We start from the raw sequence: 22,439 nt of genomic DNA, 5'->3' as shown, positions 1-22,439 counted from the left end.
ATTTATATTGATTAAATACCAAAAAAAACATAATTACATTATTTAAATATTTAAATAATACGTATATTATTACATTTTCTCAATGAAGATCTATTATATTTTAGACAGAGAATTTTATGAAGGTATTCACAAATCTATATGAATTATGATTATTTGGTGTTGGTGGCTAATGATAGTTTAGTCGTGTGATGTAAAAACTAAATGCTTATGAAATATTTGGAATCTGCTTAGTAGTATATGTTCTGTTTCGTTAGAATTGAAATTTGTTTCATGTTACAGATGTTGATGCACAAGTTGATGTTTCTAAGATCTAATTATTCCTAAGCTATGTCTTTGCTTGAATTATTTACTCATTCGATCATCTTCTACGTATCTTGATTCTAGAACTTCATCATAGAAAAAATACAGTTTTTTAGAAAGTTTAATACTAGTAACAAGGTGGAAATTTTATTGAGTGACATAATTGGCAAGTGACAAATTCATACCTGAAGGTCATAAATACAATACAGTATATAAGTGATAAAAGCATGTAAAATGCACCTCTCAAGTGGAGAAGAAGAAACACATTTTATGGAAATATTCTTGATTTTAAGCATCACCCTAAATCATATGGGAAAACATAAAGAAGTACTGTACTAATAAATATACTCCAAAAAAATTGTGATATCATTTTCTTGTTACGTTTACCTCAAAATTATACCGTTAATAAGAGGATTATTAATTTATATTTCAACATTTATAAGAAACGTTTAAAATGTAAGTTTCCTCTATTGTATCAGGAACTACGAATATCATAATGAATTGATTTAGAATACACGAAGGGACTCCTTTTATAAGAGAGAAATATATCTTTCTCTATTCTAATTTACAGAGAGAAATATATCTTTCTCTATTCTAATTTACATATTTATCTCTATCTTCTATAGTTTCTAATTACTAGTACTTGCTAATATATCTCTTCCTAATTATGAATTGCTTAAGTTAGGTGGTTATCTTACTCTCAACTTGGGACATGAGGGTTTTGTTGACCTAATATTAACTTGCAAATGTATATATACTTAAAGCCTATGCAACAATTAGCAAGTTAAAAGTTCGGCAAAATACGGCCAAAAAGATACATGAACTATGGTTGAGCGTGAAAATTCAGTCCTTAATTATATCGGTAAATTGTAGTAATTACTTTATTGGAAAGTTATTAACATGATTTTTAAAATAATGTAACCACTTCAAACCGGCGCCAAGGAATATGAATGTTTCCATTTGTTACATAGGCTGATAGGCCATTAATTTATTCTTTAAAGTTGAATAATCGATTTATAAAGAAAATGAAAATTGGTTAGTAATTTCTTATAAGCCCAATCAACAGTTTATCTTAGTGTATCTATATAATCTATATATCACCAAGTTGACTATTGAGGAAAGTAGAACCATCGATTATTCCACTTCTACCGCCATTAATACGCTGAGCAAAGAATTAAGTTTTGCTCAACTCAAATAGTTGACGAAATAGCCTCTCACTATTTATAAATTGAGACTAGATAAAATAAGGAATAGTACAATATATTTGCCCAGCCGGTATTAATTATCATACTTTATGTAATTTTATGCACGAAGTGATAAACAATAGTACAATACTATCATATTAGAAATTAATCTACATCATCTCGTTAGTCCCACTGAACATTGATTACTAGTACAATTTATTTGTATAAATACTACTAGTATATTAAATAGTATCATAATGAAATTGAGTTATCAACATCATCCTCGTGGTTTCCGCCCCTACCCACTAATCCGCCGCCGACCGACTCCAATTTCTAACTCCATCTGTCATTCACCTTTTATTTATTGACCTGTTTTAAAGTCTACACTCCTTGACAAATGTCTTGATTACAATGTTATGAAAACATCTGAGTTTTTAAGAAAACTCTCGACAGACTGTGCAACCAATTAAAATTTGAATATAATTTTATTTCTATATAATTACATATATATCATTAAATACGAGCATGAGCATAAATTATCCTGATTTTTTACATATAAATAAGCATAAATTATACTACTCCATTTCTCACACACGTTTAAAACACACAAGCAATCTTAACTTTATCCGTATAAGCAAGATATATCTGGTATATTCATTCTAATTTACTATCATGATCCTGAAATTTATTGCACTATATATAACGTGATATAGTGGGCAAGACTATTGACTTGGAAAATTCAAATATTGTGAAAAATAAAATTGGAATATTTAATCTTAATATTTATATACGACTTGAATTTGAAGGAAGCTTCGGAGAGAGGAATAATCGCTAAATAAACCCCAACCATCAAATCTACAGCCATTTCCTTTCCATTCTAGTGTTAACTCCACTCGACCCGAGAGACTGAGATCCGACCCGACTCAGAAATGTCTCTCCCTCTCCTCCTCCTCCTTACCCTCCTCGCCTCCGCCTCCTTCTCCGTCGCCGAGATCCGCTCCACCCAGATCCGATCCGACGCCCGCCCCTTAATCCTCCTCGACGAGTTCGGCTTCACCCACCGCGGCCAGCTCGAGCTCAACGTCTCCCACCTCTCCCTCTCCGGATCCACCCCCGACCCGCCGGAGCTCTCCAAGGTCGGTTTCTTCCTCTGCACCATCGACGCCTGGGCGCACGTCCTCCAGCAAATCGAGGATGCGCAGATCAATTGCGTCCTCAGATCCGACGCCATCAAGCGCGTCTTCATCTTCGATCAGCTCTCCTCCCCCTCCGCCTCCGCCTTCAATTTCTCCTACGCCGAGTCCTCCGCCGATCAGTACACGCTCATCTTCGCCAACTGCCTTCCGCAGCTCAAGGTCTCCATGAACGTCCGCTCCGCGATGTACAATTTGGAAGGAGGCAGATCCAACCGCCGCGATTATCTCTCTGCTGGTAAAACAATTCTTCCTAGGGTTTACTTCCTGCTCTCCCTCATCTATTTCATTATGGCCGCCCTTTGGATCAATGTCTTGTACAAGAAGAGATCGACTGTTTTTGGAATCCATTTCTTTATGTTGGCTGTGGTATTGCTGAAGACGTTGAATTTGTTGTGTGAGGCTGAGGACAAATCGTATATTAAGCGCACCGGATCGGCGCACGGTTGGGATGTGCTGTTTTACATATTCAGTTTTTTGAAGGGCATCACGTTGTTCTCCTTGATCGTTTTGATCGGAACTGGATGGTCGTTTCTGAAGCCGTATTTACAGGATAAGGAGAAGAAGGTTTTGATGATTGTGATTCCCCTTCAGGTTATCGCCAACATAGCTCAGGTTGTGATTGATGAGACAGGGCCGTTTGGGGCGGATTGGATCGCGTGGAAGCAGGTGTTCTTGCTCGTAGATGTCATCTGCTGCTGCGCCGTGCTTTTCCCCATTGTTTGGTCGATCAAGAACTTGCGCGAGGCGGCCAAGACTGATGGCAAGGCTGCGGTGAATTTGATGAAGCTCACTTTGTTTAGGCAGTATTACATCGTGGTCATATGCTACATTTACTTCACTAGGGTTGTAGTCTATGCTCTCGAAACTATTACATCGTACAAGTACTTCTGGACCAGCGTGGTTGCGGGGGAGTTGGCTACCTTGGCATTCTATATCTTCACAGGATACAAGTTCAGGCCTGAGGTCCATAATCCTTATTTTGTGATTGATGATGAAGAGGAAGAAGCTGCCGCGGAGCAATTGAAGCTTGAAGACGAGTTTGAGTTGTGAGAGGATGTACCATTTGCATCCTCATAGTGATGAATGCTCTCCCCCTTATACAGGTTGTCTAGTTCTTCCTCTGTGTATCTTTTCTCTTCTCTTTTACTTTCATTTGTCGCCATGGCTTATATATACATAAACACTAGAATTTAAATTCACAAGTTGGATTGAATCCTGTCAATTTTGTTGAAGAAAATGATTAGTCGAGAACCCTAGAGAATAACGTTTGCTGTGTTATAAATCTCGTTGATCAGCGTTTCTTTAGTCGTTGTATGATTGATTTTTGACACGGGCTCTGGCTCATATATCAGTTATAGATTACAATTAGATTCTTCTAGTGAATCCACAGTTGCTTATTAAAGGATTTTAAATCCTTTAGCTCTTTGTATGAGCTATGAATGCAGGTATTGTGTTGGATTAAAAACCACTGATATGGAACCATTTACATTGGACTTGAGATCCGTACAGTATGATTAGCCAATTTGCAGATTTCCCCTCAAATCCAACTTCTTTTTATCCAAGAATGGTGTTCTGTTTGGTACTTGGATTTGTCTTTCATTATAGTTTGGTGTCCTTTCATTCTTACTTCTGTGTTGAGAGTAGATGGTGAATGTTAGATTAGTGGATCTACAGCATTGCTGTGGTGAAGTTTCACATTGTTTTGGGATACAGTGACTCATTGTTATGCTACATCAACACATTATTGGTGATGGTGAAGATTTGAAATTATATTTTCCAATCCATTATTGATTATTACAGCTGGGAATTCTAATACCACGCATGTAGGGTTGAACTTGATTGTGGTCCGGATAGTGGGATTTGCTTATTTTATTATGTAAGCAAATGATTTCCCGTGTGTGTCGGTGCATTTCCATTTATGGTATTTTTTGTGTATTTGGTGATCAGCTGTATAATTTTTAATTGTGATACTGTTTCATTGCATATGAATCGAGAAATCTGTATAAAATAGTTCGAAGCATTGAATGTCAATATACCATTTAAAATAAATGAAGTGAGAATTAGAAATAAGAGGGAAAAAGATTACAAGTTTTGGCTTGCATATTGAATATGCATATGAGGCAAATTTGTTACTAATGTTTATTACGCAGGAATGTGATCAAATTCAAACTCTAAATACTTTACAAACTTTAAACTATGATCTGGATCGTTAAAAAATGTCAACAGATGATAAAATTATATCAACAGAAAATGTCAACAGATGATAAAATTATATCAACAGAAAATGTCAACACAGTGTCAGCGGTTAATGTTGTGTTGACATTTTGTGTTGATGTAATTTTATCATCTGTTGACATTTTTCAATGTCCGGTTGATGTTGTATTGACATTTTGTGTTGATGTAATTTTATCATCTGTTGACATTTTTCAATGTCCAGATCAAGTTTGGAGTTTGTACAATATATGAGTTTGCATTTTATCGTAGATTTTAACTTAATTTTATTTTATAATTCTGTTTTCGTGTGAGGAAGAGATAGGGACTGCAACATATTTTTTCTAGACCCATGGACACTGTAAGATTTCATTTAAGAGTGATTCTATTTTATAGTAGCTCATATTTAACTCATTAGAGTCTAGAACCATCAACAAAACTTTTCCAATATTTAAAGTGTTAATATAAGTACCATATCTTATCCACTGCTATTTCGGGGTTCGTGAATCACTTTGTTTTTTTTTTTTTTCCATTTTTAGTAAATGGACTTTATTTTCAGCTAACTCATTACACTCACATTCTATTATAAAAATAATATATAAATGTGAGACTTACATTCCACTAATTTTTTCCATTTATTTTTTTTCACATTTCTTAAAACTCGTGTCATATCGAACTTGGATAACATTTCATGGACGGAGGGAGTAATTGCAATTTTTATTTAATACATGAATAATATACATTTTCAATTTTAACGAGATTTGTTGAGAGTGAAATAAAGCTTTAACGTTATGACATGTGACATATACGAAATATACGGTGTTTTTTTAAAAGCAGAAAAATTTAACTAAATTAATTATTTTTTCGTAAACTTACTTTAATTCGACGTAAGTTTTAAGATACGTGAAAGAAATGAGCAAGAAAAATTTATGAAATATAAGTTCTGATTTTATATATTAATTTTATAATAGAATGTAAAATTAATAAATTGTCTGATACACTTATTGAAAAATGTGATTTGAGAAGTTTATTTCATAGTTTAACAAAAAAGCACATCAGAGTGATGCATTGTGCAAGACAAAAATCTATTGCAGAATAGTTACGCCGACAATGTTGACGAAATGGTGAAGACAACTTTGCTAGCGCCTTGCTGCGAAATAGCTTCAATTTTGTTGACTTTGCTAAAGAGGACACATGGAATACCCATAATTAATTGTAAAATTTAATCTCACTTATAATGAATTGAGATCCACCATCGAACACAAAAATATCAGAGAAAAAAACAGAGGAAAAAAGGGGACAGTGTAGTGATAATGGTGGATGCAATAATTTCAATTGTGGCAGATAGAATCACAGCTACAATAGAAGATCAAATTCATTACCAAGTGAATTTGGTTAGAGGCGTGAAGAAAGAGGTTGTTGGTCTTTCCAACAAGCTTAAGACAATTAGAGATGTGCTAGATGATGCAGAAAAAAGAGGAGTGACGGATCAAAGTGTTCAAAATTGGCTGAAAAAGCTTGAAGATACTGCTTATGACATGGACGACATTTTGGATGAATGGAAGTATGATATTCTTAAACATAAGCAAAAGGTATGCTGCTCCCTCATTCCATCTTCATGTTTATGTTTTAAGAAAGTTGTTGTTCATCGTGATACTGCAAAGAAAATACAAAATGTGAAAGCTAGACTTGATCAGAGTTTGAAGGAGAAAGATGATTTTAATTTTGTGATGTCTCTGCCTGTTCCGCCAAATGATCATGTACCTAAATCGTGGCGAGTTCAATCCACATCTTCAATTGAACTCGAGAAAGTATGTGGACGGGATGAAGATAGGAATTTCTTAGTGAGGAAATTGATGCTCAATGGTGGCGATTGGCAAATTATGTCGATAGTTGGTATGGGGGGAATCGGTAAAACAACCCTTGCTCAACTTGTTTATAATGATACTCAAGTAAAGGATTGTTTCGAATTAAGAATTTGGATATGTGTTTCCGATCCCTTTGATGTGGATTGGATTGCGAGAGGGATTGTTGATAGTGTGGGAAAAGAGATATTCCTCCAAATACCAACCAATTAGATTTGGTATTGCACAAATTAAGAGATTCTATTAAGGGAAAGAAGTTCCTTCTTGTCCTCGATGATGTGTGGACAAAGACTACAACAAATGGGAGCTCTTAAAAGTCAATCTCAAACATGGTGCACAAGCTAGTAAAATTTTGGTGACAACAAGAAATAAAAGGGTGGCTAAGATGATGGGCACCAAAGACAGTGACATTTACTTCCCACAACAACTTACTGATGAAGAGTGTTGGAGATTGTTGCGTCACATATCCCTTTCCGGAAGAGGTGACGAGGAATGTCGAGAATTCGAGGATGTTGGTCATAAAATAGCTAGGAGGTGCAAGGGCTTGCCACTTGCTGCAAATGTTTTGGGAAGTCTTCTACAATTCAAGGACAACTTGGAAGAGTGGGAAAATGTACTAGAGAGTGAAATGTGGCAATTGGAGAAGGCAGACGTGGAGCTTTTTCCTCATTTACTTTTGAGCTACAATGAGTTGTCCCCTACTCTCAAGCGTTGTTTTTTATATTGTGCCATCTATCCTAAAGATTTGAAAATTAATGTTAAGAGATTGATAGAAGAGTGGATGGCGTTAGGTTACCTAGGCTCTGTTAGTGAAAATGGTGGAGTGGAACTTAAAGGAAGAGAGTACTTCAACAAGTTGGCAATGAGTTCTTTGTTTCAAGACTTTGAGATAAGTTATGACTCGAGGGAACAGATAAAATGGTGTAAAATGCATGATATAGTGCATGATTTTGCTCGATTTGTTAGGAAGAATAATGGTGGAGTGGAGGCTGCTGAAGTTACAAAGAGAGGCTGTCAAATGTGTGACCCTTTATTAGTTTCTCAGGCCAAAGAATATCGTAGCTTATTCTGGGGAGAAGGATCACCTACAAATATATGTGGTTGCGTTACAAGTCTTAGGGTGTTTAGAATTAAATGGGGATTGTTTGGTCCTCCGCCACAAGGAATGGAGAGGTTGATTCACTTGCGATGGTTGAAATTAAGTGGTTCGAAAGTTTCCATGGAAGACCTCAAAATCATTTGTAAGCTTCATTTCTTGCAAAGTCTTATGTTGGCATGTTGTTCTCTTAAAGAGATTCCAGCTGAAATTGGCAATTTGGTCGATTTGAGACACCTTAACTTAAGTAGCAATGAAAAATTAACCGAGTTACCAGAGAACATGTGTAGTTTGCTTAAACTGCATACTCTTTTATTAACATGCTGCTCCCTGGAAGAGATTCCGAATAAAATTGGGAATTTGGTTCACTTGAGACATCTCGATGTAAGTGGCAATAAGTTAAAGGAGTTACCAGAGAGCTTGTGTAGATTGCTTGAATTACATATCTTGAACATTGAGTGCTGCAGTGATCTCTCTGGACTTCCCGAAGGGTTCCATACGCTCGAAAGCCTGCAGCACCTTCTAATCGAGCACACTCCTGCATGTCGTCGTTTTCCTCAGGGTCTAACTCAACTAAAGGGTCTCCACAGATTGAGTTCATTCCATGGAGGAAGTGAATGCAACAAGTTGGGATTGTTAAAACACTTCAGCCATCTTAGTGGAACTCTAAAATTGGAAATCCACGCTAGTAGTTCAAGTGATGTGGAGGAGTTGGTTGAGGATGCTCGAGAAGCAGATCTAAGGAGCAAGACGCACATCCAAAGACTCGATGTACAGTTCTGTGATGAGCTCATGGATGAAAAGGAGTTGTCACCAGCATCATTGTTGTGGATAGACATAATAGAAGCTCTGCAGCCGAATCAGAAGCTGCAAAAACTGAAAATATGGGGGTTTAGAGGCTCCAGAGTCCAGACTTCCACATTGGATGCCGTCGCCACTCAACTTGTTGAAAGAGATTACTCTCATTGAGTTAAGTGAGGTGGTGTCATTGCCACCTATGGGGAAACTACCTTTCTTGGAAGTTCTCTACATTAAGCAAATAACAGAAATGAAGTTGGTGGGAAGGGAGCTTTTGGGAGTAGAAACTTCGTCTTCTTCTTCTTTTTCATCAAGCGATGATGTTGTTGTGTTCCCTAAACTGAAGGGGCTGACGTTTAGTGGCTGCCACAAATGGTGGGAGTGGGAGGACATAACAGCGGAAGAAGAGGAGTCTGTGACCTTCTCCGTGATGCCATGCCTCACACGGTTGTCTATCAATTGGTGTGAAGGTATGAAGAAGCTGCCACATCGACTCCTACGTAAGGCTTCGTCTCTGCAGATGTTGAGCGTTGAGCATTCATTGGAGCTAGTGAAAAGTTACGGAGACAAGAATGGTTGCTTCTGGAGATCCATAACCCAAAATAATCCGCAGCTTCAGCTCCAACTTTAACTTTAATTTGAATCTGTTACAAATGCAAATTTATGCTTTCTTCTTTCAGTCCAAATGTTGTTTTTCTAAATGTTCAACTGTCCATTGCAACTGTATAGCTATTTTATGGTTAGTATGTTTCTTTATTTCTTTTTTTGAGGGAGTTTTTTGTCAGATTTGTTTGGGAAGATGAGATTGCATTGTTTTGGTAAAGGCTCTTCTTGAATATTTCTGAGTGCACAATCAAGTGTAACAACTAGGCTAATACTCTATTAAAGCCAGCGAAAGTAATTTTTGTTGATATACACACAAATGATTTAAATGGGCTAATAATATCGAATCTAATAATTAAGCTCAGACGAGGTAGCCCAGCGTCAACGTCAAGGCTAGTACTTCTTTCATATTCTTTAGCCCCACTACTTCACTTCTTGTCTCTGCCAACTTGAATTTAGCTTTTCTACTTACAACTCCAAAGTCCAAACAATTCAACCTCTTTTTCATCAAGCACTGCCCTACATCTACTCTTGCACATGTGCCGAACAATGAAAAGAATAAGGGAGTTACTAACTTTTAAGGGATCAAATTTTTTTTCCTTTGTTTTAGTACTAAAAAATAAGGTAGGGGAAGTGAAAATTAGCAAGGCAGAAACCCAATGCATTTTGTGTGGATTGTAAGGCCTATAGGCTACAATCGCATAATGATAGCAGAATTGTATGGTGCCCCGACTTTGTTGGGGTTGGCCCTTCTCTTTTCCTTTTTAGATTTAATATTTGTGATAATATTATTTGTTACAAGTTGTTGTGTATGTATATCAAGTTAAACAATGGTTTTTAGTGTTAACAAGTACACACCATATATGGATAGTACTCCCTCCGTTTCATTATAGTTGAGTCATTTTACCATTTCGAGAAGTTTCTTCATAGTTGAGTCGTTTCCAAATATGGTCATTTTTTTCTCTTTTTTACTTTATTCACTTTATACTTTATTCACTCTACCTTTTCCTCTCTCTTACTATTTTTATCTATTTATTTAACACACCCAACATTACTTTCTAAAACTCCGTGCCAAAAAGTTTCAACTCAACTATAGTGAAACGGAGGGAGTACATATGCAGACACAAATTTTATTATGTGCTTTTTTAGTTTAGTCAAGTAATTTTTAATTATTTATTTAATTTTATAATTACAATATAAATAAATATATGGTAGCCCGTGAAAATTGTGGTAAAAATTTTGAGATGCTTAATTGTCACATGAATAGTACAAGACTTATATTTTAAAACCCAAAATTAATGACCAAATTCCCTTTATTTTGATTGATGTGCGAAGGAGCCTACACTTTCACACGATCGAATTGGTGTTTTGTAATGATAAAGATTGAGGAAATATTGATGTTTCAAGTGATTGCCAATTAAATTATAAAGTTATCAACATCACTCATTTCTTTTGTATTAATCTATTTGTTGCATTATTGGACTTAATTATGAATTGGTATACCCATTGGCCGTTGGGGACACTCTAGTTCTCCACTACCTCTATGGCTCTATATGTGTTTGGCCATGTTTTCGCCTTTTCGCAATTATGATTCATACATAAATAGAAAGATTCGTGTATTGAAGTTATAATAAGAAGTTTTATCGATTTAATTATGATCTAAAGATACGGTTAATTATAACCCTTTTCCACAGGGACGCCGGATCCCGGAATTGATGTTTGGTGTGGGAGGGACAAAATATATTATAAACAAAAAATTGAAATATTGAGAAGGGGCATTTATTGGAGAAATTCAAGTAAATTTGATTAAAAAAAAAGTAGCAAGGTTATAAATTTTTTAGGGTCATTTGCCCCACCAATGCTTCATGTCCATGACTTAAAAGATAAAATTATTCATTTTATATATGAAACTAAAACTGATGTGTTTATATTTGATGAAATTAGACAGTAATGACTAATGGTAGTATTCGTAAGAGTGGATATATAGACTATAGTTGAGGTCGCCCCATGCCACATATGATATAAACTTAGTTAAGATTGTGTGAAATAGTAGGTGGTTGGATAGAGGGAGAGGGACCCTGGAAGGTGACACAGCAGCGGAGCATCCCATGTGGTTAAAGTGAAACGCTACAATCATTACATGCATTGCGTTCGACACCCCATTTTTCCACTGTATTACCTCTTTTTATTAGTTTAACTAAACTTTAATTATTACTCCACAACATTAATGGAATACTAATAGATTCAGTCCCAAGCTACCCACATAATAAAGTTAATATTTTATCAAGTACAATAACTGAATTAATCAGACTGCGCATTCTGTATTGGACTCACTATTCTTATCCCTCAGAAAATAGATCCACCTGTCCTACAAAATGACTTACTACTACATTTAATTCAGACTCTAGGCATATACAGTATATTGTTCAAAGATTTGCATTCAGCTCAATTAGAATTCATCAATTCTTATTGCTCCTTCCGTCTTAAGTTAGTTGAGTCATATTCTCTCTTATTTTACTATCTTCACTTTAACCTTTAAACACACCAATTTCTTAAATCCCGTTGCCTAAAAAAATACTCCGACTACCTTGGGAGAGGGAGTATAATTTACTCATCATTGTTCAATATCAATAAAAACTAATCAAAAGAGACACATGTGTGGTTTGTGTATGCATCTCGAAAGCACATTCACCTTTTCCACGTGAAGTTAACTCACACTAAAGCATGTGAGTGAGACCCATCACCAACAGCACCATTTAAGAGTCACTACATATATATAAGCAGTTACTTCAAATCTTTGTCTAGTCCTACTATTTATTTTGTGACATATTATTAGTTAAAGTCACTCGTCTTTACAATACTAGAAATAACATTAATGTATGTGTTTTGTATTGTATTGAAAAGATTAAAACAAGACAATTCAGCAATGTATACAATTCGGCGACGTCCACCTCCCACCATCGAATCTCATTAAATTCCAACAAGCGTTGCATGTGATACATGTCTCTTACTTTAATCTTCCAAATAAGAATTTTCATCCATCTTAGTCGGCCCTACTCTTCACATCAACACCCAAGGCCCAAGCTAAAAAAAACCATAATATATTATGAAGAAAGGGTGTGCAAGAATGGGGGAGATATGATGACAATGGTGATGGAAGTGGAACCACCTTTCCCTCCCACCCCGATCTCCCCAACCTGGAAACTCTATGAGAATCCCTTTTATATCTCCCACCAACAACAAGATCACACCCAAATCCACACGCTCCACCTCCCTATATCATCCCGCAAGATCACAGCCTCCTTTTCCGACCTACCCTTCATCAAGCCGCACATGGACTCTGAGCGCAAAGCTCGCAAGAAGATGGAGTCTCTCAACAGGCGCCTCGCACGGGAGCTGGCCGAGGAGAGGCGCGCCCGGGAGGCGCTACAGCGCGCCTGCCACGACCTCTCCGCGGAGCTCTCCGCCCACAAGGCCGAGATGGCGAAGATGAAGAGAGACATGGAGGAGGAGAGGAAGATGCTGCGCACGGCCGAGGTCATCCGCGAGGAGCGCCTGCAGATGAAGCTCTCCGACGCCAAGTTCTTCCTCGAGGAGAAGCTCTCCCAGCTCCAAATAAAAAATGGAGATGATCAGAGGAATTGTTTGACGACGAAGGAGGCTGAGAATCCGCATATAAAGAGAGGGATAAAGGGGTTTGTGGAGTTTCCAAAGGTGGTGAGAGCGATCGGTTGCACAAGTAGTAAGCATTTGGGGAGCAAATTGGAGTGTCAGAAGGCGCAGCTCAAGATACTACTCAAGCAGAAAGGGCCGCTCAGGTTCAGTGGCCTTATTGCAAGATGATGTAGTTATATTTTTAAATTTTTTTTATCTTTCTTGATTTCTTGCTGATTTTTTTTACTTTTTTTTATTTTTGCTATGAATTTTGTGCTCTTTTTATGTTTATAGGGAGAATAATCCGTTGGAAGTTATAGTATACGGTGCTTAGTGTCTTAGTTGTTGAATCAGTAGCAATGGGAAGAATTTTGATGTAGAATTGAAGTGTTGTGTTCATGTGTTTGTTGGTAGTGGAAAAGATGAAATAATAGCTGGTTTGCATTCATTTCTTCTTTGTTATGGAAATTTGATAAATACTGTGCGTATTTGGTAAGTCAGTAATGTCAAATGTTGTAATTGTACTTTTGGGATACATTTCATCACTTATCTTCCTCAAGTTTGAGTCCCTCTATGGTGCAATCTTTAAATTTAAATTCATTTATTCATAAAAAAATAGGAGTAATAAATAATGTTCTATGAGTAGCCACAAATCTTGAAAAATGAATATATATATATATATATATATATATATATATATATATATATATATATATATGAATCTGAGGCTGGAAGTTGAAAATTTATTTAATTCACTTATTATGCTTGGAGTTTACACGTTCCTCTCAACAACTAATGTGACATTTTGGGTTTGGGATGCCATTTAGTTGCTCCTTACTAAACAAGAACAATTTAATAAGTACTCCCTCCGTTCCATAATAATGGAGGCGTTTCTTTTCGGCATGGAGATTAAGAAAAATTGTGTTAGGTGAGTTAAGTAAAGGGAGAATAAAGTGGAAAATGAAAAAGATAGAGAGATGAATAGAGAATAAAGTAAGAGACAGTAAAGTAGATGTGGGAAAATGTGTTGACTTTTACTAAAAAGGGAAATGACTATTACTATGGAACGTACCAAAATGATAAAATGACTCTATTACTATGAACGGATGGAGGGAGTAACTTGTTAAGTGGAAAGGCTATTAAATTGGGCCTTGTATCGAAACTGCATTAATTGGGCTTACGTAAATTGGGGCCATTTATTATAGAACAAAACTTGCATGCCCTAGTCGCCTGTCGCCCATCATACGGAGTTTGAAACTAATTACAGCATTAAATAATCAGCGATGTTGATTGCAAATTGACTAACTATATTATCAACTGATGCTCTTCTCTGTTGTTAACAGGATAGTGATTGGTTTCACTACCCATTATACGGTACCATATTAATATATGATCTTATCCTAACAATTTGTCAACAACAATGCCATATATACTAACATTTAAAATGGAATTTAATAATCTATGCTTTCCATAATACTTGAACTGAGCCAAATAAAGATGAAATGAAACTGAAATTCTGTGATTGCTTTATATTTTTTGTGATTGAAATAAAACTTCTTGTGTCAACTGATAAAAAACAAAATTAGTGTATGGTTCAAATATGACTGAATTTCGTAGCACAACTGCAGGTGCCCTAATTTCCTAAAATACAGCTTATCAATCCCTATTTCACGGTTTAATAATCCAATTATATCCACCGTACTTTGAAATAAAATTGTTTAAAATCCAGAAAATATCTTAAAGAGATGAAACAATCTAAAATATAGGGGGAACTGGGAAACGGTGGCATGATCCAACAACATTCAGCAAAAGGAGAGAATACCAGCTCCAAAATATAGGGGGGACTTGGAAATGGTGGCATGATCCAAAATATAAATAAATAAAATAAATATATGAAGAGAATACCAGCTCCCTTTCAGAATAAAATAGAATATCAGGTCCCTATCAACTTTTTCATCGTTGAAAACCACCTTGTCCTCAAGGTGGAAGTCAGAAAACCACCTTGCCCTCAAGGTGGAAGTTAGAAAAATAATCTTCCATCTCGTTGTCGATGTCTTTGTTTGGACCTTCGTCTGCAAACAAAATTATATCGTTTGGGACCGCAACGAGTGATAGAGAAACCGTCGTTGGACATGAGATCTCTTCCGCGACTTCAGTGACATAACCAATGATGACAACAGTGATTTTTAGGTTATGTGATTTGGTTTCCGCCAAAATCATTGGCTCATCCAGCTTTTGAGGCGATTCACATCAATTTTTATGATCCCATTGATGATGGGATCAGACTTGACATTTGTTGTTGGCTCATCATCATTTTTTGCAACAGGCTCAATGATAGAAACAGAGGTGGCCTCCTTTTTAGCTAAATATGCGTCTGCCTCTATAATTTTGTTGAGAAGTTTATTTGTCTCGGCCAAGTAAATGACATCCTCATCAAAGTTACAATAAACAGCATCCAGAAATTATTGTCATGAACAATCAAGATTTGTGCGTCGATACTTATGGAGCCATACAGATGTTGGATGGTCAAAAAATAACCTCACAAAGAACAGGCGATCGGAATCAGAGAACAAATAATAGTCAAAATATTCTTGAATATCAAAAATCCATCTCATGGGTTTAACACCAAAAAATCGAGGAGCGGTAGGAGGAGAGTCTGACAGCAAAACGGACATGGTGGTAGAAAGGAAATCAATTGGAGGATGCGAACCTAATAAAAACACCAATTTGATAGGAATTCATATGACATTAATTCCTATCTTAAGAAATTAAATGAATTGTGTGACTTTGAGAAACTGGCTATTTCTCCAAGAGGGAGAACCGAGGGAGAGAATGATATGATAAATATTAATTTAATTCATTCTGCTTAATAATAACAAAAGACTCCACACATATTTATAATATGTGTGGTACAAAAAGATCTCCTATAAACTAAAAAAAGTAAATTAAAAGCAAATCAAATCATACCTACTATGGAATGTAAATAAAATAATAACAATTAAATAATACTAAAATATAAATAAATATATGAAAAAAATATTAGTTCCCTTCCAAAAAAAAATAGAATATTATGTCCATATCAATATAACAGGAGACCAAATTAATGGGTAAAAAGATGTTAAGTTACAGCCGTCCAATATTGAGTTTTTACTAGAACCAATGAAAAGTACCTAAAGTCAAAGAAAGACCTTTTTGTTCTTTCCGTTTTATAATTATTCACCTACCTTCTTTCAAACTTATACCCTAGCTGCTTTACACCGTTTACTAGAATACTCGTTTTTATTTTCCACTGTATATATCGGACATAAATTTTAAGAAATATAGTAGAAAGTAAATGAAAAGCGTTAATAAAGATTAATCTTATTATGGACATGAGTTTTAAGATATAGAAAGAATAGTGGGTTGGAAAAGTTTGTGAAAGATGAGACTCACTTTTTTTATATTAGTTTTATAATAAAATGTGAGTAAAATTAGTTAGTGGAATATGAGACATTCCTACCATTTATGGTAAAAATGAAGTGTGACTCTTATTGTGAGACGACCAAAATGACTCTTAAGTATGTCACTTCTCGTGTTAGCAGGAAAAAAGATTAAAATCATGCACCTTTGCATAAGATGACATTTTGGGCATGTTTGTTTGGAGAAATTGTTGGGTATTGTTACGAAGATACCTATCCCCGAATATGTGAATGACGCCCTGACAAAAATTCTCCAAACACTCGCGGGCAGTCGTCTCGCCTATGTGAAGGTACTCGTGAAACATGTTGGTCAGCCAACTGCCTGATTGCAGCAGTGCACTTCTGTATGGGCGAGTGACCGGATCGACCACTCGCATCCTCCCTGAACTGGAAATACTTGTACTGACGCTCTAAAGCGTTCACGATACTCATAAATAGTGGCCAGTGTATTCTAAAACGCCGCCGGAAAAAGGTCTCCCCAAACCACGGCTGCTCAGCTAAGTAGTCGTCAAGCAACCGTTGGTGGGCATCGAGGTGATCACAGGTGACTACAGTTCGATGATGGATGGGGCGAGGGACAGTCGGCTGCTGCTGTTGGTTTAAGTGCTCTTGCACCAACCGATTTATCTCCGCAAATGTATAGGCCAGCACCTCTTCGTTAATTCGCCGCGAGTCGGGAGCATCCCCATCGCTAGCCATTTTATATCCACAGATCAAATGAGAAATGAAGAGAGAAGGAAGAGAAACTCATTAACACAAGTGGTGCAAATGAAATTAAATGCAACGAGACGTATATATAGAGTGTTTTTTAAAAAAATGGAAAAATGCGGACGCCGATTGCGTCACCACAATAGCGGACGAGCGATCGGCTAACGGCCCCCACCGATGCCCGACCGCTCGTCTGTCTCGTTCGTCCGTCATCCGTTAGCCGGCTCCAGTAGTGGACGAACACACGCCCTAACCACTAGTCCTACCGCTAGTCCGCTACTCTCTAAACTTCTACTACTATAAAATAAATAAAATTAATGGTGAAGCATAAAAAACTGCGGGACTGAAGATCTCATCCGCTTAAAAAGTTGAGAAATGTAGCAAAATGAGCCAAGCACAAATTAATGTCGCAGTCTGCAATTAGGAATTTAGCTTGCATAATGAATTAATGATAATTACTAACCTTGATCATGTTTACTGAATAATTCGACATAATCTTAATAAAATAGGAATAAATCTCAAACCTTCCACTCTATAAATAGAGACACCATTTCACTAGTCTCTCACCAAAGCCAAAGCCAAAGAAAAAAAATTCAAATCTACCTTCCAAATGGCGTCCGTGGTTAGCAGCAACGAACGCTCGGGCTCCTCCTCCGACCACTGCGACCCCTTCCCAGCCGCCACGAAGCACCATACCCTTTCCAAGCCCCTGTCGCGGCACCCAGAGGACCCCGCGGCGGCGCTGGCCAATGCCCGCCACGAGTTCGGTGAGCACGGCGGCGTGAACATGTCGATCGAGGCCTCTGCCACCTTCACCGTGATGGAGCCTGAGACGATGCGTCGCATTATCATGGGCGAGCTCGGCCCCGACCGCGGCTTCTTCTCCTACAGCCGCCACTTTAACCCCACCGTGCTCAACCTGGGCCGCCTCCTGCACGGCCTCCGGCATGTCGGCCGTCTCCTCCGTGATCCTCCAGCTGTGCAGCGCAGGAGGGCACGTGGTGGCGTCGCGCACATTGTACGGCGGGACCCACTCGCTGCTCGCGCACTTCCTGCCCCGCACCTGCAACATAACGACATCGTTTGTGGACATCCGTGACCACGAGGCAGTGCGGAATGCCATGGTCCAGGGAAAGACTAATGTGCTCTACTTTGAGACCATGTCTAATCCTACGCTCACTGTTGCTAATGTGCCGGAGCTATGCAGGATGGCGCATGATAAGGGGATCACAGCCGTCGTCGACAACACCTTCGCTCCCATGTTGGTCTCTCCGGCTAGGCTTGGTGCGGATATCGTTGTGCACAGTATGTCAAAGTTCATTAGCGGTGCAGCCGATTTAATCGCAGGTACATTGTTTCCCCTTTAATCTGCTTATTTCCATACCATTATTAGTGAAAATTGATGTTAATTACTCCACTAAATACAAATTTATCATAAAGTTAAAGTTGTCTTAGGCACTCACAATTAAAAAAAAATACTCGTTTCTGTTGAAGTTGGTACATGCTTAACCATGGCTAACCAAGCTTAATAAGAATCGAAAATAAAAATCCGGACCCAAGAAAAAGCATGATTCTTTATTTTTTGTAATCCACCACTCGTGAGTATATTTTTTTGGCCTCATATGTGCTTTCTTTATAAGCTAAGCTGCGATGTGGGAAAAAGCGTTGGTCTAGAGTTGATGGTATCCAAACCGAATTATGGCCGGGATCATATGCCATGATGTCCTTATTGGTTATTTGGCTCCATAATTTAGAATTGACTGACTTAAAAAAAAAGACGGAACTACATAAATGGTACCTGATCTTTCACTTTCGTACATAAATGGTACCTGATTTTTATTTTATGTCGTTTTTTTTACCTATAAACCATATTTTTGGTACCTCATGTGATTTTCACCCCAAAATGCCCTCTAAACAAATACATTTTTCCATTTGTGTCATAGATAATTTAGACATACACAAAACTAGTACCAAAAATGATATTATAATATTTCTCTCATTCTCCTCACTCTTTATACTATTATTATTAATCAATTTGATGGTATAAATTAAATTAATTTATTTTTTAGTATCATTCAAATATACTTAATTATAATTATATTTAATTATAATAATAATAATATTGATATAATACTAAATATTTGTAGTAATTAATAAATAATTATAGTATAATTATTAAAATTACGAATCATATATTACTATATAATAATAATGATTATTTTTGTTATTTTTTTATATTAATTTAATAACTAACCAATATAGTCTTAATAAAAATTTAAAATTGTGAATAGTATTCATAATGATATAAAGAGTTGAATATTTTTAGTTAGGTGTTTCTAACCTTAAAATGAGTATAAAATAATTTAATAAAAAATATTCAAATGATTTAATTTCTTTAAATAATTAATTTAATTAGGTGTTTTGTTCTTGATTTATATTATGAATGCAATTAGATGTATGTATAAAAGTGTAAAATACTAAAAAGAAAGAAGAAAATGAAGAAAGAAGAAAGAAGAAGAAACTAAAGAAGAAAATGAAGAAAAAAGAAAGAAGAAGAAACTAAAGAAGGAAAAAAGAAATAATAAAGAAAGAAAAAAAAGACATGTTTGGTACCCATTTAGTTGAAATTTTCCAAAATATCCTTCAAACAAAAAAATCACATGTTTAGTATTTAGAGTTATTTTTGTCATGGATACCAAAAACGATATAAAATAAATATCATGTACCATTTATATGTGAAAGTGAAAGGTACACGTAGTTCACTCTAAAAGAAAAAAGAAGGCAGTGCACAATTTTAATTTGTCCTTAAATTCTGTGTTTTTGTTTGATTTCATCATGATACTAGTACAACCAATCCTGTAATTTAGTCTAATCCATACTAGTATGAACCTAATAATAAAATAAAACACAGGCACAGTGTGTGGACCAGCAAGCTTTGTGAACTCATTGATGGACAGTCGTGACGGGAGCTTGATGCTGCTGGGGCCAACGATGAACCCGAAAGTGGCGTTCGAGTTGGCGGGCAGGCTCCCTCACCTAGGGCTGAGGATGAAGGAGCACTGCAACCGGGCACTGGTGTACGCCACGAGGATGAAGAAGCTCGGGCTCAGGGTCATCTATCCAGGCTTGGAGGACCACCCGGACCATGCCACGCTCAAGTCAATGGCGATCAAGGAGTACGGGTACGGGGGGCTGGTATGCGTGGACATGGAGACGGAGGAGAGGGCGAACCGGCTACTGAAACTGCTCCAAAACTGCAGCCAATTCGGGCTTGTGGCGGTGAGCTTGGGATACTACGAGACCCTCATGTCGTGCTCGGGGAGCAGCACGAGCAGCGAGCTGAGCAAGGAGGAGAAGGAACAGTGCGGGATCTCGCCCGGGCTGATTAGGATGTCCATCGGTTTCAACGGCACGTTGGAACAGAAGTGGACCCAATTCGAGAAGGCGCTGTCGAAAATGCAGGATCCCACTAAGGCGTAACTTGCCTGCACGGTGTGGAAGAATGGAACTACTATACTACTTTTCTCCTTTATTTGAAGTATATGATTGTCTTTGTGCCTTATTTTCCCCGATGCTTGTAACAAAAATAATTAAAATGGAAAATAAAAAAGGAGAACCAATAATGATGTTGATTGTGAAAAGTAATTTCGTTGTCATATACACATTGTTATTACATTAGCATTATTGACCATTGTGAGATAAATTAAGAAAATATAAAAAGTTTATATTCTAGTCATTTCTAAAGTTTTAAAGTTAATTAAAAAAATGAATTAAAACTAAATGTATACTAGTCATTGCTATTTATTTTTAAATTGACAACCAAATTGAATCAGATACTACATTTGTCCAACATTTGTCCAAATATAAGCTAAATTTTTTTCAACATTATTTTCTTTCATTTTCTTTCGTATTTTACATTTTTTTTATTATAACTATTTTAGATTGTTATTTTCGAAATGGGTATAATAAAAAAAATTATTAATTCCTCCCTTCGTCCGTCATTTGGAGTCCCGATCACTTTTGCGCATTCGTTTTGTAAAAATGATAGTAATAAATAGTGAAAGTTGAGAAATGGTAAAGTAAGAGAGAGAATAACCTAGATAAGATTCTTGTCAACATTATTCTCTCTCTTACTTACATTTTCTCCACTTTAACTATTTATTATTATCATTTTTACAAAGCGGGTACGCAAAAGTGACCGGGACTCCTAATGACGGACGGAGGGAGTATACAATAAAATCTGTATTATTTTAAATATTATTTTACATTTTCTTTCTTTATTTCTCTTAAATTACTAGTTATACATTAAAACATTATCGTTATAAAAGTTTCTAATTATTTTTCAAAGAGAAAGGTTGAACCAAATTTAATGTTAGACACACGTGTTTCCCAATTTCAATCTAAATACTAGTACTCATTTCGTTCCATATTAGTGGAGGCATTTTTTTTCAATATGGAGATTAAAAAAAGTAAAGAGATGAAGAGAGAATAAAGTAAGAGAGACGTAAGTGAGAAGAAATGTATTTTTTTTACTAAGGTTATGTTTAATAGCCCTTACAAACTCATAATACCTCATAAAAGCTCACCCAAACTGGCCAACATCTCACCTTCTCCCCCGTTTGGTAGCGGGCAATTTTATCTTACAACCCGACACTAAATTGTCGGACCTCACCGAATTTGGCAAAAATTTCAGCGGTTCCAGCAATTCCTTACACCAGAAAGTTTGGGGTATTATGTTTTCACTGATACTCCGACTTCATGTTGTGGTTTTTTATTCCCAAATTAACCCTTCTAAATTTCCTATCGCTACAAATACAGCGGCATCCATTCAGCACTCGTTGGCGGCGGTAATTCGAGGTATCCGGAGTTGTCAAGAATTGGCTCCTAATCGCCTTCTCGTGGTTGGTGATTAAGGATACCGTCACGCCGGTGAATCTGATCAGGTATGGATTGGCGCTTTTAGGCGTTACGTACTACAATCGCTCCAAATTGCAGGCGCTGAAGGCGAAGGAGGCGCAGAAGAAGATGGCGGCGGCGGATGAGGAGGCGGCGAAGATGATAACGGGGATTTTTCATTCCAAATTTTGCCTTTTTTCATGTTAATTTTCTTCAATTTGTTCTAATTCTATTTACAGTTTTGCAAATTCGCATATTGAAATTAATGAATTTGAATCCATTTTGTAGCCTTCATATGATTTGATGAGCCAATTTTTTATTTTTATTTTCATTATTTGTATGGAATATTAAAATTGGGATAAAAGTAATTCATTCCTCCCAATTTATTCACTGATGAAAAAGCAAGGCTAAATTTGTCAACTCAATGTGTAATAGCATTTTCAAGTACAAAGCCAAATCCCTACCAAATG

The 22,439-nt window shown here is 36.6% G+C and overlaps 3 protein-coding genes and 2 pseudogenes across 3 annotated transcripts; all 5 read left to right on the top strand.

Annotated features, from left to right (window-relative positions):
• Positions 1-2,304: 2,304 nt before the first annotated feature.
• On the top strand, positions 2,305-4,058 carry LOC125213966 (protein CANDIDATE G-PROTEIN COUPLED RECEPTOR 7-like). Its single transcript, XM_048114791.1, has one exon. It carries the CDS (start codon positions 2,414-2,416, stop codon positions 3,728-3,730), a length of 1,317 nt encoding a protein of 438 aa, XP_047970748.1. The 5' UTR covers positions 2,305-2,413; the 3' UTR covers positions 3,731-4,058.
• A 1,867-nt stretch (positions 4,059-5,925) lies between these two features.
• Positions 5,926-9,500, top strand: LOC125211742 (annotated as a pseudogene).
• On the top strand, positions 8,850-9,281 carry LOC125210371. Its single transcript, XM_048109927.1, has one exon. The coding sequence runs from the start codon at positions 8,850-8,852 to the stop codon at positions 9,279-9,281; it is 432 nt and encodes a 143-aa protein (XP_047965884.1).
• Positions 9,501-12,268: 2,768 nt separating the features above from the next.
• On the top strand, positions 12,269-13,355 carry LOC125212546 (protein BRANCHLESS TRICHOME-like). The gene has a single exon (XM_048112749.1). It carries the CDS (start codon positions 12,392-12,394, stop codon positions 13,094-13,096), a length of 705 nt encoding a protein of 234 aa, XP_047968706.1. The 5' UTR covers positions 12,269-12,391; the 3' UTR covers positions 13,097-13,355.
• A 4,303-nt stretch (positions 13,356-17,658) lies between these two features.
• Positions 17,659-20,729, top strand: LOC125212973 (annotated as a pseudogene).
• The last annotated feature ends 1,710 nt before the right edge of the window (positions 20,730-22,439 follow it).

The sequence above is a fragment of the Salvia hispanica genome, chromosome 3 (assembly GCF_023119035.1).
Source record: "Salvia hispanica cultivar TCC Black 2014 chromosome 3, UniMelb_Shisp_WGS_1.0, whole genome shotgun sequence".
NCBI classification, from domain to species: Eukaryota; Viridiplantae; Streptophyta; class Magnoliopsida; order Lamiales; family Lamiaceae; genus Salvia; species Salvia hispanica.
This window is presented reverse-complemented; position numbering and strand designations above follow the sequence as displayed.